The 19165-nt window shown below is 40.0% G+C and overlaps 1 protein-coding gene across 3 annotated transcripts in view; it reads right to left on the reverse strand.

Annotated features, from left to right (window-relative positions):
* Positions 1-19165, reverse strand: part of dpysl3 (dihydropyrimidinase like 3) — a 41513-nt gene that overhangs the window by 20981 nt on the left and 1367 nt on the right. Inside the window, exon 1 of one of the 3 annotated variants that reach the window (XM_040032223.1) lies at positions 11202-11425. The exons of the other annotated variants lie outside the window; for them this stretch is intronic. Within the exon in view, the coding sequence (XP_039888157.1) occupies positions 11202-11240 (39 nt within the window). The 5' untranslated portion in view covers positions 11241-11425. Of the gene's footprint in view, positions 1-11201; positions 11426-19165 lie in introns of those variants that run through there. 3 annotated transcript variants of the gene reach the window in all.

The following is a 19165-nucleotide window of genomic DNA, read 5'->3' on the forward strand; positions in this document are numbered from 1 at the left end:
GGTTAAACAGCATCCTTCAGTCTTTTGCTCCTTTACTTGAAAGGGGGTCCAGTAAATCACCATAATTTGCAGACCTTTCCCTTCTTTTAAAATGAAAATTTCTCCAGACAGGGATGTCATCTGGGAGGCTGATGTCGTTGAAGCTCAAGCCGCTTTTAAGGTCATGGATTAACATCGTAACCACATTTATCCAGATTCTGTTACGCAATAATTTTAACCGTCAATGTTTTTTTTCTCAGCGTAATCGTTTTATCCAATAGACCGAATGCGATCACCAACTGATCACTCAATCATTTCATAAAGCAGACAATTTCTGATCTGTGTTACAAAATAATGCAAATATTATATAATCCCTACAGTGGTAACGAACATGTTCCAAAGTAAAACTAAAAAAGCAACACTAAATCTGAGGAGCCTTTTGCCAACACCTTTTGATGTTTTGTGGCCTGATTTGGGTGTTGTCATGGCGCCACACAGTCAGACAAGAACAATTTGCTGCTGCACCATGGGCCGACTCTAGCAGGCCACTGCCATGGCAACAGGTTGACGAGAGGGAGAGAAGCAAGAGAGGAGAGACAGGGTGCGCCTGGTTTCGCTGATATGTTGGCTTTGCTGACTGGTTGAATGTACAACTGACTGTACAACAGGGTTAAGGGTTTACAGACGTGCCCTTGCTCACAAAATGAGCAAGGGCAAGATATCTTCTTCATACAGGACTTGCTCAATAAAACAAATATGATGTAAATAATTGAACATATTAATGCCTTAGGAAATTTAGCCTTGGATAACCTTATCACAATGACTTCATGACAAAGCTCTTTTCCCTTCACTTCATTCCACCACCTCAATCTTCTCCTTATATGTGGAGCTCTACACTTATGATTTAACAATAGGGTTCAAAGGTATATTTATTTGGGAGAACCCATTCTCCTGTCCGCTTCCTCGTTGCTGCTATAAATGGTCAGTTTCTTAAAGTATGTCTGAGTTAAATTACCCAGTGAATTTCAGGCACAATCAACAAATATTTGCACTTATCTGCTTCACAAATTTTAAAAAACTGCTTTAATTATCAGGATATAGGTTTAATTCTTTTCTGTTTAGAACTGTTTTTAGGACAAAACAAGGCTTCTGCACATGTCATCCTCAGGTGTTGGAGCTTGTGATGTGAGACTTGTGACATTTTTTCGAATAGATGACAAATAAAATAATCAATACTGAAAAATTTGTTGCGACCTGCAGTATTTAACTTCCGTGTAACCTTTACGAGATAATTAGTTATTTTATTTTTTTTATTAATTAATTTTTTTAGTAAAATGAATTAGTAATCAAATTAGTTCTTATAAAAAAGCATCGACATTACACTGAAAACCAAAAAATATAGCCTTATTTATATACCCAGTCTCTAAAACGGCAAGACTTGGTCTTTCCTTGGTCTGCTAAGAGGAACACACCATATTTTCCCATCAGCAGATGTGTGCAACAATTTACAGCCCCTGGCCGTGGACCCAGAGTTTCATCATTATAATAAACTGCAGCAATTCCTTTGAACATAACAACAGGAAAAATAAAAGTATTATTGTGTACATAGCTCAAATATCTGCTGAGCTCAAAGACACACAATGTGGCTATTCATGAGTTGTGTGGTAGTGATTGCACATATTAGGTGGTGGTGGTGGTGGTAGTGATGGACTAGTGCGAACCAGAACCCAGAGTCTTCCCAAGCAACCACACCCTGAAGCAACACATTACAACACACAGTCATCAACTCCTGGAACACCACACTAGCATAGATCATACTGCAAAGCTCAATGCCTTCATTAGCTTAGAGAGAACGCCTTCCAAAGAGTGCTCTGTCATAATAATTTAACATGACAACATTACTGAATGTGAATAGGGAGTGCACACAGACAACTTTCATAGCATTCCAGTAAAGGAAACAGACGATAAATTTGTCAGTTAATCAAAAAAAGGTACAAAAGATGCCCAATGTTGTAAAACTATTGTAACAAAATCAGCCTTTGCATGTGACTAAATGGTATTTTCCTTATCGTTTTTTGACATTCTTTGACAGATCAACAACCTAAGATGACCATAACCCAGAAAAGATTTTTCAGTTATTGTTATAATGACAGCTCCTGATGAATTTGATGTTAACCAAGTTAATGATCGATTGTTGCAGCTCTACAGCTGTCAGTTTAAATGGTGGTGAAAAGCAGCTTGTAATGAGTCAAAGGAAAAATACATTAGTTGCAGCTGCCCACAAAAAATTAATGCCACCAAATCTGATTCTGCAAAATCTGAAATCTGATCTTCTGACTTATGGTGTTAAATATGAGACATTAGTTTTTGTAAAATGTCGTGATGTATCAATGAAGTTGACCTCTGATTTTTGTAGATTAAAAAAATTATTTTGTGGTCTCAGTAGCTTTGACATTCGCCCACTCAGTTCTAATCAGTTCATCCTTGAGTCCCATGCCAGACTCAAAGAAAATCCCACAAGGATTCAAAAGCTACTGAATTCAGACTACCTCGGATCTCTAAAATTGGAAGTTTTTTTGTTTTTCTTTTTTAATCACTCGGAATATATGGTTAAGAGTCACTGCTGTTTCATTAACATGAATAAGAATCACTAATATAAATATTATTGAATTAATAGTCAGATAGAGACCTGCTTACATCAGCAGCATCAGACAAGAAAAGGTTTTACCTGATTTATAATACTGCAGCGATGGGTGTGCCATCATGCATGGGTGACTTACTGAAGTGCTTACACCCCCTCCCCCGTCCTCTCTCTCTGGCACGCACACAAACACACACACTCATTTTACCCTTTTCAATTTCTGGCCACTGGCTGATGACAACATGCAGGAGACCGCAATCACTTAACAATCAATAGCTTTCCATTTCCGTTACAACCCAGTAACTGACCATTGCTGAATTGCTCAGGACTGCATTTCACATTAGATTCTTTTTACACTCAGCAGAAACCAAGATGCTGAAACGCTTCATGCCAGCAGCTCATGTCATCGGTGCAATATCTAACAAGACAGATATTTTTAAAAAGCAAAAAGCATGCCCAAAAAATTGTTTCAATAATAATACAAACCATGAACTAGACGCAAAATGCGTGGCCAAACTGTCGAGCCTTTTTAAAGACACATAATAAAAACAACGCGTTTTCCGCTGACATTTCTTCATCACACTTCATTAACAGAAACTCAGACTCAACATTTACTGTGGCTTTTACATCAATTCTGTGACAAACAGCCACAAACTGTGACAGTAACCATTTCATCTGACCACAAACAGCAATGTTGCTCATATTATTATAACAAATATATGTCATGTGACATCATGGCGGGTGAGATTGTTAAAGAATAGATATGGAATATTTCAAAATGTGTTTTCTACATCACATTCATGATTATCAAAACAACATACAAGAAAAAAAATGTAAGTAGTGAGTGAAGGGAGATAGCTCATCACCTCATTTCTGAAATTCTTAGTCCAACTTTTGTCTGTTAGTCTGTCTATACCACAAGACAAATGTGGTTTTGTAATAGTGACACTGGTGGATTCCAACCCTCTGTGCTATCCTGTGGTTACGGGAATAAACCAAAACATTTGTTACATCTTTAACGAGACAGTACTGTCCACATAATGAACTCATGCCACAGCTGTTACTTTTTGCTGCCGCTTCGACAAGAACTATTAAATATCATTCAGTGGCTAATGTGGTATTCACGAGTCCTGAGTCTAAGATTGGACTGCATAACCACAGCGGTCTTAAGATGGTGGATTCAGTGCACGGCTAATAACATGCTTTGACAGTCTTGATGCAAAAAGGAGAGTAAAGACAGCTTAATGAGGTCCTAAGACGAAGAAGACCTCATAATTTTACTTTTTTCTCTAACTTTGTTGAACAAAGTTGCCTGTGCTCACACATAGCTGAAGAAAGGTGCTGTAGACTAGTCATTGTGGATTTTCTATAATAGCCATTGATTTAAGTTTCGAAAATACAATGTCTGGCTACTGTTTTGAATTAACTTCTTCTCTTACGGGATCATTCGACTGGTGAGGGACCAGAATTTCCAGGTTGACAACATTCTTGACCCGGACTGGTGACTGGTGGGTTAGCCTCCCATGTGTCCAATTATGAGCTGGTCCATTTCATGCATGCGCAACGCGCGCACAGGGTTGGAAGCAAACAGTCATCTACCGGTACACATCATTTACAGCCACATGCCAACGTAGGCTATCATTAGGAAGCTATTCAGTACAAGTAAATGTTTCTGAGAACAAGCATAATAAGACACGTAAAATGCCTACACGGATATTTTAAAGAAGCTAACAAAGGCAAAATGGCTAACACTGAAGCTAGCTAAAGCTCAGAGCCAGGTAGAAGCAAACAGCTTCGGAAAGAGCTTCAGTATGAGCAGACAAAGGTTGAGAGCAATTACAAGGAAAACTAAGGTGTGTGAAAAAGAGAAAAGGGCCCTGTCGTCTGCTGAAGTTATAAACATAATGGAAAATGTAAGTAATTGGTATTTGTTTTGTTGTATAAATCTGTTAAACCTTCTTTTATCTGGTAAGGCAAAATATGCAAGGTATAGAAACTATTTTTTAGTTAATTATTTGTACCTCATTCCTCTTTTGTAAAGTTTCATTGTCATTTCTTTTATTATGAAAATAAAAATGTCATAATAAAAAAATATTTTTTGTTTGCATAAACTTAATTTCTCAATATGTACCATACTGGAGTTTACAGAAAACTGGGAAACAGAGCATTTTATCCATATCAGTTCTAAAATAAATAATTTAGTCACTAAGCTGTTTCCTGACTGAGTCAATGGTCATACTGAGATAAAACCACGTCTTCAAGCCACTTAAAGAAGTCCAGACGCTTTTCTTTCCAAGCTCCTTAGACTTCTAAAAATCTAATGACATAAGAAGAAAATGACCTTAGAAGGGTGATAAATGCTATTCTGTTTTGTTTTTGTTTTTGTTTGTTTTTTTTTGGGGGGGGGGGGGGGGGGTATATAAGTATATACTGCACTGTACTTGCATTGTTATATATATATATATATATATATATATATATAACAAATGCTAGGGGAAAAAACTGATTAACTTTAATGTCTCTGAACGAAAAATTAATATCGGATGATAAATTGGATTTTCAAATCACGCTATGAGAATTGGTCTTACAAATCCTGTGTCGGTTGGGTTCTAAACATACCAAATCATTCATGTATTAGAGTAACTAAGCTTTGCAGGTGCCAAAAAACATAAATCATTAAAAAAATTCAGCATCAAATCAGCAGAGCTTAAATTACATTTGTCTTAAAAAATAATACATTACAAAAGCTTTCAGATGATTCAGTTTATTTCCTGAATGTGGCATTGAAACAGCTTGAAATGAAGAAATAATATTTTATACATATAGTTTTATTGGAAGATTTTCTGGATATGATAAAATTTATAATTAATACACTGTGTTTCCCTGCGGGTGACGATGTAAGCACAATTTTTACCAGAAACTTATGCCCACTCTATGAAGTGCGCATGACCTATTCTCAAAGCTTTGGCACTGATTAAACTGCTGTCTTAATCACTAATTTAGGCCAGCTGGTGGATAAGCGTTAACACAAGAATCATGCAAACATTGCAACTATCTAAAGTCGCTCTCACAAGTAGTATTCTCAGCTCAAACAAATGTAGAGGCTGTTAATGCCTTTCTTTAAACTAAGCTGATGAAATTATGCTAGAAATCTGAATTATAAGGAAATGTGTTCCTTCCACCTGCTTTTTTTCTTTTGATACACTTCAGTCAGCAGTGAGACCTTTTGTCTGCTACAGATACAACTTCTTACAAGTGCTGATCTGTTATATTTCTGGAAGCAAAACACTGTGAAGTTCAGATGGAAAGAAATCCAAACAAACTTGTCATTCAGCTCTTAACAAAGAACAAAGTGCCAAAAATAAAACGCCTATTACTGCACGGGAAGCTGTCATTTTCTGTTACACAAGCCGGCAGTAATCAAAAATAGACGGCAGGATGTTGTTCTTACTACTATGCTGACATCGACACACACGTTTTTTCCACTTTCACCAGACTGGAGGGAGAAGCGCTCATAAAGTGGGATGCAAAGTACTAATATCTCCTTCATGGTGCTTAATGAAAGGGAACGGTCCTGGAAAACTCGAGTGCGACAAAATAGGTCAAAGGGGCTGAGGAGGAGGAGGACATTAGAGGAGACCTCCATTAGCTGTGGCAGAGATCCTCGTGTCTGTAAGGAGGGGGGCATGGGGAGGCAGGCGGGGACCAGTGGAAGAGGGAAGTCATCTTGAATCTGCACCAGTGCCTCTGCTGCAGCCCTGTTGCCTAGCAGTCAAAAATATTTACTGTTCAGCAAAAAGTGTGCAGGATTTTTTTTTCACATTCTGGAAAAGTGAAAACAATGAGACTTATCCATCTAAATTAATCGCAGGGGCCCCTGCCAGTTAAGGTCTGGAATGTTGATCTTGTGATAGGCTGGAGTAGTGTAACCGTGCAACAATCTGGATCTGATTGGGCCAGACAGGTTGAATTTTTAACTCTCTCAGTCAAGAAGTTTGAGAAATGCCTGTTTGTGCGCATGTGTGTCAAAACACATCCCCGCAATGACAAACCGAAGAAGGGCTGTATTTTCCTGCCATCACAACTGTATGTTTGTTTCCATGGTGAGTTGCGCGGCAATGTCTGGGTGGCCGTGGGGTATTTTGTTTGCACTGAAGCCCACTTTGCTGCAGTCTGCATGGTGACGGTACAGTCTGGTGTGGCAGGGAGCTGATTTGTGGAGCGTGGACAGGGTGAACGGGTTTCACCCACAGATGCTCACTCCAGCTGGAGGGGATTACGGATGACATGTAACCGCCTGGAACAACACTGTGGCTGCTGTGAGTGGGTATAAGGAATAAAAGGGACCACACCTAGAAAAGTGACAGGGCAGATCTAAAACCCAAACGAAATGAAAATGCTGTAATAGAATGGACAGGCTTGGAAATAAGGAGTCGGTGTCAGGAAGGAGCCTTAGAAATAGGTAGAGCGTTTAAGGTCCTCCTGTGTAAGAATTAATAGCGGCTTTCACACACGAACTTCAGACAGTTTCTAGGGAATCAGGTTAAGAGGCAGCACACACTACATCCACTCACCACTAAAGAATGTACCAGATAATACAATATTCACACACCAGCATACTCCAGCATCGACAACATCAAATGGACCTCTGTTGAAGTACAGATGTGAAAACAGCTTACAAACGCAATGATTCCATGGCATCAAAACTCTATGAAGAGTTGTTTGTCCAGTTACAGAGTTAAAGGCCTGGTAATGAACTAATCATCTGATTCAGGTCTGTTGACCCAGGGTGATATCTAAAACCTGCAGGACACCGGCCCTTGAGGCCTGGAGTTGGACACTCCTGGCTTACAGTGAAAAAAAAGGTTATTTTAATGCAACAGATGCCAACCTCTGGGGCAGCAATGGGGCAGAATCACCTTTTAAATCTAAACATAGTGATATGATATGCACACAAGTAGTTCTCTGGTGTCTGTGTAGCCCCCATTACTAATTAACCAACCAACTAATCAAAAGCTAACTAAGCCAAGCATAATAAATTGCTATTCATTATATTTCCATTTTTTATTGCTTGCGTATATAGTAGATCTTCCATGTAATTAGCAAAGCCTGTTGTTTCCTGTTGTTTAGGGCCATAACTGCATTTCGATCGTACACGCTGTATAAAACGTGGATGTACTCCACGGTCATGGCTCCTTTTGTTGGGGAGGTTCTGTGTTGAAGCCGCAGCCTGAACATTTTGGCTGTGGCCATCTTGTTTTTTTGAAACCAGATGGAAACTGACTGGTCATACAGTAGCAATTTGTCAATTACAAGGTAGCCATGCCTTGATGCATAACCTGCTTTATCATCAAAGAAATTTAGTTTCAGCTGCTCTCTTACTCACAAGGAGTCACAAAGCAGATAGGTCTGCATGGTTGATTTGGTAGATTTTTAAACCAGATGCAACCCCAAAAGGATTTGAAGTGGACTCTTTCACTTGTTGGGAAATATGTAAACCACTACACTGCGGAGCCACTTAATGTCTATTAACATGATGCGATTTTAATAAGACTTGAAACTAGTTTAAGAACATAAACTCATTAGGAAAGGCCAGTGGCTCATGTGAGCAATGGGCTCATTTCCTCATAAACTTCTATACAATATGACCTCATTTTGTAACTCAAGAGTTCGCCCCTTGCTGGCTATAACAAAGAATTCAAGTTCCTCTATACTGGCTTTAGCTCTCAGACAAGAAGGCTATGGCCATCTTTTATATACATGTTTATGGTTTAGATACAGAAAAGACAAAGACAACAGTGCTTCTGTTATTTATTTGAAAAACATCCATTACTTGTAACAAGAGGTTCTTGCTTTAGTCTGCTTTACTGAAACAACGTGACACTTTCAATTCTCCTGGCTTGTCTGCGTGTGAATAAACCAATAATGCAAGTATTGTGTGTTCGCATTTCTAAGAAGCTGATCAAATGGTTGGAGGGGAACTACTACTACCATAAACTCCAAATCAAACAACAACATGCGTTGTTAGTCCATACATTGTTGAACATAAAATACATTTCTCATAAAGTTATTGGAGGTGGGACTCACCAGACCCCCGACGATATGATACTATCACAATATTTCACTCACGATACAATATTATTGCAGTTTTTGACATTTGGTGATAAGCTCAGTATTGCAATAGTATTGCAATAACATCTACTGCAATTTATCACCTTTTTTCAACTGCAAATGATGTCCTCAAAATAAAAATTTGTCAATATCGGTTTTATCCAATAACATAAAGTTATCGACGTCGTTTTTGGGGGGAGGGTTTTTTTTGCTCCAAAATGACACTGTCAGGCAACACTGTCACTAAAAGCTTCAATAAATGTTGCCATAAGATGGAATCAGTCTGCCATGAATCTGATATCAGTCTGCAATTGAAAAAGATCAAGTGGAAATTTTATACGCTGTCAAGCTAAGTGTGTCCAGGGTCGTTTCAGCCAATTTATGGTAAGTTTGCTCGACTAACCTTGTCTCGGGATGACGGTGCAGAAGACGAGCCCTCTTGGTCCAGGGTCATCGCTTGTTGTTAGTCTAATATATTTTTAAGTATTTGTTATTTATTCATTTATTAATATCAATATTATCAATATTTTTATACAATATCGCCACACAAAATATTCCAATATGCCAAACTGATTTTTCCCTACATCCTTAGAGGCTATGGTTAGAACTTGGATGTAGGAAAGAACGTAGTACACCCTACCTTGTCAACTGGACGCAAACAGATTTGGGAGCAATCCACTCAGTGGTTGACCCAGACATTGTTTCAAATCACTTTTCAAAAGCACTTAAATATTGTTGGAATAGTCACCCATATGTTGAGATCAAACTATAATTAAATTCATAAAACAGTGAAAAGTGTGGTTGCTTATATCATAAATTACTCCCCTTCAACTGAAACCGCATGAAGCAGCTTTAGGACATCCATGAAAAACTTGTATTGTGGTACTTTCTGTCAGTCTGTGTTAATGTGCCGCTTACAGCTGGAGCTCTTCTAAATCCACAAAAAAGCAAGCTCAGTAACCAAACATGATATATCTTGAGGCAATCAACCAGCATAGCTTACTCATGTTACTTTTGCTGGTGATCTGCTAAATGCTTTCTGTTACTTTATTGCTGCAAGTGTGTGTATTTTTTGACACAATTAGCATTCCCTTTGTATGTTTAAAACCCCCAAACCTACAAAACATCCTTTACTTTAGCGATTATTGTCATTCAAATTGGCAGCATTTCTAGTGACTGTTAAACATGCCTTCAATATTTTCATAGATTTTCATATATTATCGACATCTCCTAATTTTGCAGTAATAATGTAATTGTGTACAATCAGCTGAGGAGATAAGAAAAAAGCAAAGTCTCCCACATCTGAGCAACACACCCCGAACTGCAGCCTGAGCTTCAACAATGAGTGCTGGAAAACAGGCGTTTCAGATGCTCACACACAGAAAGAAAAAAAGGAGAGGGAGAGGTTCCTCTGCAGTTGTAACACACACCAACACCCAGCTGGCTGGCTGTGTAACACCAGTCTGCCCTGAATTCAACCCCCCACCCCGCTCCACCCTGAATGCTCTGAGCCGACCCTGAATCTTTCTCCTTGTGGTGATGCAGAAATACAAGCACCCCTTCACAAGGCCAGCTTATCACAGATGGGCGTGTATTTCCCCCACCTCTCTTCTCCTCCTGTCCCTCTCACTCTCTGCTGCTGCACCAGCCTGAAAGACAAACCCCGTCTATGATTTCCGAGGCCCCCCTATGAAATCACAGAGAGGGCTTTTTTTCTGCAATAAAACAATTAAGGGCTTCAGGAGAAACAATGAGTTCATGTATAATAAGTGACCATTATTTTTAGGACCCCCTCCCCCCTCCTTTTTCAGTCATTTGCAAGCGTCCAGGGCATTGTGACCAGAATGTGCATTGATACTTTTATGTATGTCATGAAATCACTGTGCACCAAAATGGCAAGAAGGGTATTCGAAAAATGAGATCAACATTACTGTTCAAAATCCTCCCATGAACAAGACCAGCTGGGCCTTAAAAAGCCCCACAAGGGTTGGACACGTTCTTCTAATATCTTTACGCTGTAAATCTAGGTGGAGTGTAGGGGAATAAATCTAATTAACTGCATTATTCTAAATATATAAGAACGAGTTACATATTTTAAATCACCATAAAGTCTCCGTTAGGCACGGTGATTTTTTTTAATGGGCGAGCCGGTATCCGTTCTGCACAACGGCATGGATCGCTTCAACAAAGAGGATGCAGGACACCTTTAAGAAAACGCCTTATCTCCCTGCCTGACTGTCACTATGGTAGCCAGACATGCCATATCATTGTGCGCATTGTTCCAGCGGCTTCCTGCAGTCGGCTCTGACAATAGAAAGAGCATTTTCATGTTGCTCTGAGCTTGCATCGGTGTATGTGACAAAGATCCATCGCAGCGGCGCAAAAAAACGCTGAAACCTTCTGCAGTGATTTGAAGCAGCAGCCATCAAAGTTCCTGTAGCCAGGGAAGGAGAAATAACTCTTTACTCACTGTGATCTTTGGGATGTTCTTTTTTCCTTGATAAGACATCTTCTGTTCGATTCCACCTTTTCTTTTTTTTTTAAAAAAAATACCGAGCTTTTAAAAGCGATATTCCCCCGTTTATGGATGCTGCAGCGGCCCTCGCCTGGATGGGAGCTTCAAGGAATAGTCGCCCCTCTTGTCAGTGCGATGTGGAGTGGCTCGCAGAGTGCTATAGGAGCGTCTGTGGTCCAGGCACACGGCCCCTCCCTCAGTACGTTCAGTTTGGAAAGCGTGATGTCACAATCTTTCCACCGGAGGGCGCAGTGGAGAAGCTGGTGAACAGCCTCCAGCAGGCATCCTCTTCTTTGCGTTACACTGCTGTCACACGTTGTTTTTTTGTTTTTGTTTTTTGTTTTTTACATAAAGTGTGCTGCGTATCCAATATCTGTCATCACTGACCTATCCGAGAGAAATAGCAAAGTCCTTGAAGCAGCTGGTTTTGAGGCGCACTAGTTTGTGGTGTAGTCTGCGCCTGTGTGTTTACGGCTGAAGTCACTGAGGTCTGATTGATTAGGGGAAAATTGGCAGAACTAAGAGGAAACAAAGGAACATGGGATAGAAATCACCATCGTTATTATAAACAATATGTAATGGAAAGATTTACTCATTTTAAACATGTCCACTGACTTCACTGCCGTGTGTTAATCATACATATTGGATGTTTAAAATTTTGCCAGTCTGCTAAATAGATTTATTGGCAAGAAAAAAAAAAATTCCCTTTGAAATTGTAGATTTATATCAGCCATAACCAGGAGGTTGTGTGTTTTGTTTTGCGGGACACAGAAGAGCAAAATGGTGTGGCAGCTGTCACAGAGCTTGCCCGTAACATTGCACACACACACACACACACACACACTCTTTCTCTCTCTCTCTGCATGTTCCCACCCAGCCATGTGTCTCCATTGTTTGAACCTAAAGTGGGTCCCTCTTCGCTCTGCCACTCCCCTCCTCAGCTCTAATGCAGCCATAATGAGATCCTGAGAGTGACATGCATGTAGAAGCAGGTGCGTGACAAAGGGTGTGCCTATTTGTGTGTCTATATTACACTAGCAACTTAAAATATGTATATATATATCATACTTTCATTTGCTTCATTTTGTCTTTTTTTTTAAATATTGCTTTACAGAGTAATATAGGAAGGTTTTACAGCACAGTTCTACCCAATTGTTGTACAAAAATAAGGGTTTAAATCTTTTTTTCTTTTTTTCTTTTTTTGCTACAAGCAGACACAGGGCCTTCATCCTGGCATGTCCTTTCATGGCAGTGAGGCAGAAAGGCATTACCTCAGCATTTCCAGGACTTGGAGAATGCATCAGCGCTACACACTCAAGTTTGCAGGATTGCTACCTCTGCAGACCACATTAACCGGCTGACACTGACAGACAGACAGGGTGCAGACAGATCAGGGATGCAGAAAAGTCTCTGTCAGGTCATCAAGCCTGTTGGAGCACATTTCACACCACAGTGAATGGAGTGAGAAGCTTCCAGTTCACTACCCAACAATCATATAAAATTATATTATCAGTTTACACACAAGCACAATCATGCTGACCACCTCAGCCACTATGTGATCTCTTCATAGTAGACGACATTGGCGAATTGAAGAAGACTAAATGATCTGGAGTTGTTTTGTGGTAGTGGGACAATTCTGAAAATGCAGGGGGAGGATAAAGCAAATAGGCTACGCAGAACGCAGAATTAAACCTACTAAAATTTTGCTTAACTCTAAACATTTAAGGCTCTATCAATGCTCAGTCTTGACCGATATGAAGACATATGAAGCAACATTCTTCTTAGTGTTTATTTTTGGTCCCTTTTATGATTCATTCTCCCAAAACACTGAATATATTTATGATACAAAAGCATCTCTTTACTGCACCCAATATAATTAGAGTTATTTTTCAGACTTAACCATAGGGAGGCACAGACATCGTCTGTTTCTGTCTGCTGATTATAAAGACTAAACTGAGTGTTATATGCAACATTAGTAGAGTGCTTATTTCATTTGCTCCTAGAGTATCTCTGTGACAGCTTAAAGAAGCACGCGTGTACTTGTCAGTGTATATGTATAGTTTTATGCTTTCTGAATACATGTGTCAATGTGACTTCCACCCTGCAGGACATCACAAAAAAAAAAAAAAAGATGGGGTTGGGGCCATTTCCTCTCTCTCTGGACATCTGGTTAGCCAGTCTCCATTATTCACTCCACTGCAGCAGCTCACAGCACTAATTAGCCCACCAGACAGGAGGAAAACCAATAAAATCTATAATTATGATTGTTATTGTTCAGTATTACTACAGTGAACAGGGAACAACACAGGAACACATAGTGAGCAGTTCAGTTCACCATAGCCACAAAACAACGAATGATATTGAGAGTTTGCATGACAATGTCAATAATATCATGACTTACTGTAGTTCAAATCAAAGTGAACCAGGTGTACTCAGATAGGAAGGAGGGGTAACAACATTTGTCATAAAAATACAAACGGGCAGCTTTTCCACTCGTCATTTGTTTGCCAGACAAAGATGCTGTTAAGTTTTACTGGCACGCTAAATGTACCAGTTAATAACAAAGGGATAAACACATCCTGCCTTCCCTGTGCCCTCTAACAATTTCCAAACCAGGGGGGGGGAAACAAAAACACAACCTTACTCTATTGTCTGCTGGTTTCTGCTGAATCATCTGGTCCCCTGAAAGCAGCAATATTGCAGTTCAGTATCAGGCCACATGAGGGAAAAAGGCCACCTGCCACGCTGAAGAAATCTATGTTTATTTTTTTTTTACAGTATTTTAAGACAATTAAAGGCAGGAATGATTCAGAAGGCGGGAATCAAATATATCATAAGGATAATGTGAAGACTTAAATGCAGATAAATGTAGAGTGCAGCAGCTTAGTCTCAAACTGTCTGAGACTGAATGAATAACAGCACTAGAACCACAGAGGTGTAAACAAAAAAGGGAACACCATTTAACTGCAACGGTGGGGAAAAAAGCATGTAGAAAACCTGTACTCAAAGAGATAGAGCTCCACAGCTTCAGTCAGTTTACTTGCATTACTCACACACAGGTCTGTCAGTCTACTGCTTTGTTGCTGAGTCTCTGTTAAATGAAAGTTGGATAAGAGTGCAGATCTGCCTGTGCAGCAGAAACAACAGCAGGCAGTCATATTTTAATTAGTGACCAATCTGAAGATGAAGGACTTGCATCATCAAGAAAGACAATCTGTGTCAGAGAGTTTTGTGGTTTTAAAGTTTTTAAAGTGTAAACTGACAATCCCATTGTTTTCCAATCTTTGTAGGAAATATTAGCAGCCAGAACTTCCCCACATTCTCTTAAATGCTGTGTAGCACATAACAACAAACCTTAAAGCTGAAATTCAGCTCAAACATACTATGCGGGGATCATTTTAAAATGTTTACCAAGGTCTGCTACTAATTTCATTCTAGAGTTGACATCACCATAATGACTTTTATTAGATTCCATTTGTCTGTAATCTATGACATCTTGCTCTATATTAACTTATTGTGTAATCTGCTTAACTCTTTCCTGGTCTTTTTTAAATCTGTTTTCTCCGTCCGTGCTTTAATGAAGTACTCTTGTGTGCCAATAAATGACCACATTCTGGTGATGAAATGGCAAAATGGTAATCACACCACTTTGTCTAGTCCAGTGATTCTACTGCTCTCAGCCAAAATTGTGTGTGTGTGTGTGTGTGTGTGTGTGTGTGTATTGAACAAGAGCCAGAGAGCGAGACATGAATCATCATCTTTTGGTGCCTAGAGTGTACTGCTCAAAGCCAGTGTCAATTAAGAGTGGATGAAGTGAATTTTTAGCATAGTTGCTAGGTCACACATACAAATATTATCATCAGTTCTTGTCCCACACTTATGTTATGGCAAAAAGCAGTACTCATACATTTAGAGTCCCGATGGATTGACTTTATCCAATGTATTTATTTATTTATTTTTACAAAAAAGTAGCATTACAAGTTTCCTTTTCTTTCCTTGAATATAGAATATGGAAACACTTCAGGAACAACCTTTTTTTAAAAATAAATAAATAAATAAATTGTACTCTCTAATAGCACAGTTAGAGAGTAACTCTAATTAAATTCCAATTAGGGGTACAAGGAGTTTATGAAGTATGTGAAAAGCTTATCTCAAGTAATCTGCCAAAGACAAAATTCAAATTTATTAATTGAGTGCGACCAAAGCAGAAATGTTAAACAAAAAAGGAATAATTACAAATATAAAAAAAGCAATACAATAGCCAGCTTAAATTACAACAGCTGATTTTTTTTTTATTTAGTAGCACAGATAAAGAGTTCAAATAGACAATAAATAGCTTACGTGAAGAAAACTAATAAGTAGGAAGTAATAGCTAAGAGTCAATGGTAAGCTGAAAGTAGTACAGAAATTAGTAAAATAACTTGAATTAATTTGTTAAGAGGTTAAGTAATAAAAAAATAAACTAATTGTTGAAAAATTTATTTCCACTTTTGGGTAGTTAAGCGTAAAGTATAACTATATAAAATGAGTTTAGAAAATTCCATCTGTGAGTCCATGTGCTGTTGTGTTGTCTGGTCTACTGGGTTGATTCAGATAAATGGGTTGTGAACCACTAATATAAAGTAATTATTACCTTTACTTAGCACTGGATTCTTTCCGTGGTGCTTTTGTTTGTGTCTCTCTCTCCATGGTGCTGAAAGACTTGTGTCATTTTTAATCACACATAACAGACACAAACATACCTTTTCTCAATATCAAAAATTAAAATGTAACTGTTTAAACGGTATAGAGTTTCCCAAATAATTTGTAAGGACTTTAAGCATAATGGAAAAGGTATCAAAGATGTTCAAGTGTAACATAAGTATAAGTATTATTAAGTATAAATATAAGAAGCGTTAAGTATTAAAGGAGTATTTCACCAGACTAAGACACAGAAAACATTATTCATTTAGATACTGGTTCTTTTGTGGCGATCCAATAGAATATGGATGCTTATTACTAGCACACACTACCTTTACAAAATATATATATATATATATATAATTTTGGGAATATAAAGCATATTTAATCTAAACAAGGCTCTTAATTGCTTTCTCTGCAGTTACACCTGTTAGTAAACCATACAGTTGTTCCCAGTAACACTCCTACATTTGGTAAAATATCAATATCATCATCACTATCATAAATGGCCTGTATTTATATAGCGCTTTTCTAGTCCCTAAGGACCCCAAAGCGCTTTACACAACCAGTCATCCACCCATTCACACACTGGTGATGGCAAGCTACTTTGTAGCCAAAGCCACCCTGGGGCGCACTGACAGAGGCGAGGCTGCCAGACACTGGCGCCACCGGGCCCTCTGACCACCACCAGTAGGTAACGGGTGAAGTGTCTTGCCCAAGGACACAACGACCGAGACTGTCCAAACCAGGGCTTGAACCAGCAACCTCCCGATTACAAGGCGAACTCCCAACTCTTGAGCCACGATCGCCCCATCATCATCATAGTAAGCAGTTCTGTGGGTTTTTTTTTTTAAAAACAGGACTTATGTCTTTAGTGGCACAAGCCTGTAGTGATATGATATGATAAAAATTGTAATTTCTCCAGCTTTGAGGCTTTCCAGTCATTCTCCTTTTTTTTCTCTCTGTCTTCTACTTTATCATACAAACCTAGTTCTGAATATGATGCGTAAAATGTAAGTAAAAACAGAATGCAATGATCTGCTAATGTCATAAACTCACGATTTATTCAGAATAGCACACAAAAAACATATCTTACGGTTACTTTGTAACCTTGGTGAGTGGAGTGGAGTGAGAGACTATCTCTTCCAGCATGGGGTCCTGGTGACCTCAGGCCTCAGCTAAAGCCACAGACATAGCGCACACATGCAGGGGAAACCGGAAGGACATACAGCCAAGGCAAGTGGTGCAAGATGCTGATGGTCCCCAAGGTGAGGTAGGCCATCAATGCCAGGGACTGGTTTGCAACCACTGACCTGAAGGACACCTACTTCCAGATTCCTATCTGGCAGAAGCACAGGTCGGTTCCTGAAGTTCAGATTCGAGGACAAGGTGTTCGAATTCTGAATCCTCCCCTTCGGCATCTCTCTTGCATCCCAAACCTTCATGCAGTGCATGGACGCTGTCCTGGCTCCTATTAGGCTCAGGGGCCGCAGGGTCCTGAACTATTCAGACAACTGGCCGGTCTGTGCCACATCAGTAGAACAATACCGCAGCCATGTAGCTCTGTGTAGCATGTTCTGGCTATGGGGTTGTGCCTGAATCTGAAAAGGAGCAGGCAGCAGCCTTTAATAGTCACAACATTTCTGGGCATATCCCTGGACTCCATCAGGGACTCCATGTCCCTCACTGTGGAGCGAGAGCAGGCCTTCAGGGTGTTCCTAAACCAATTCAGGCTACACTCAGAGGTTAGCTGGGGGCTATCTCCACCTGATGGGCCACATGGCTCCCATGGTGTAGGTGGTTCTGTTAGTGCTCCTAAACATGAGATCTCTCCAACGGCACCTGCTGGGCCTGGGTCTGCTCGCAGCAGTCCCACAAGACAACAGTGGTAGTCTCTTGGGGGCTCCACCAAGCTCTCTGTTTGTGGAGAAACTTGTCCAACATGGAGTAGGGCCAAGCGGTAGATCTACTTCACAGTTAGTCTAGTTAGTCTTCACAGATGCCTTGTGCAGTCGACGAGGACTGTGGGGTCAACAGCCACTGGACTGGCTTTTGGGTGTCCCAGCACATAAATGTACTGGAGTTGCAGGTTGTTGTCCTTGGCATTACAGTAGTTTCGGCCTCAACTGGGTATCACGGTATCCTCTGCAGCTACCAGGCTATAGCGGTAGGCTCACCCCACTCACTGACTCCCTGATTGCTGGCATGGTGGCAACGATCAGGCCCGTTTGCGTTGGTCACTCAGAACTTAGCGATGCCGACTCCTCTTTAGTTTCCCAGTTCTTGAGGGGAGCCCAGCGGCTTACAGTTTGCAGGCCTGGGTACCCAGATCCACCCAGTTCCTTGGCGCCTTTTAGCGTCCTCATTTTGAACCACCATGTAGGTCTAGAAGGGTCAGTGAGCTCCATGCTCTGTTGGGCCATAGGGATTGCTGTGGGTGGTTGCCGGACTGGAAAGGGGTGGTCCTCTTGCCCATCCCTGCATTCTTGCCAAAGGCATTGACCCAATCCTACCCATCACAGTCGGTTGAGCTATGAACAGCTCTCAGTGACGGCTTGGAGCAGTTGACGGCTCAGTGCCAGGCTCCCCTTTGCCCTGTCCGTACTTTGGTGGTGTATGCTAGGTGTACCAAGCTGATTAGGAGAACAGACCAACTGTTTGTTGGTTTCCACTAGGTTTCAAAGTAAACATGGGCAGAAGTAAACAGGGGAGGTTCACAGAGGTTCACAAATCTTCTAAAAAAAATTGCCTCTACAAGTTGTGAAATGATTTCAGAATAATGCTCCTCAACACACAAACAGACTTTGATTTTCACATCATCTAATATCATGATCACAGTAAAAGAATCCAGAGAAATCTCTGTATGCAAGAGACAAGGTAAAAAAAAATTGTAGTGGATCACTGTGATCTTCGGCCTTGGCAGGTGTGATTCTGACATGGAAAGCATTGCACGGGCTGAGGAATATCCCTATCTGTGAAAAAAGTTCACTGTGCCATCCACAAATGCAGGTTAAAGCTCTGTCATGCAAAGAAGAAGCCATACGTAAAGATGCTCTAGAAACACCATCATCATCTCTGGATGATGATACAATGGGCTGATGCAAAGTGGAAAACTGTTCTGTGGCCAGCCAAATGGATATTATTATTTTTGTGAAACATGGATGCTACATACTACAGAAGAGGCTTGTTATCAGCACTGAATTAAAAACCCTGCTTTTCTGGTGGTATGATGGATGTGT

This window comes from Simochromis diagramma, unplaced genomic scaffold, assembly GCF_900408965.1.
Source record: "Simochromis diagramma unplaced genomic scaffold, fSimDia1.1 OVJJ01000216.1, whole genome shotgun sequence".
NCBI classification, from domain to species: Eukaryota; Metazoa; Chordata; class Actinopteri; order Cichliformes; family Cichlidae; genus Simochromis; species Simochromis diagramma.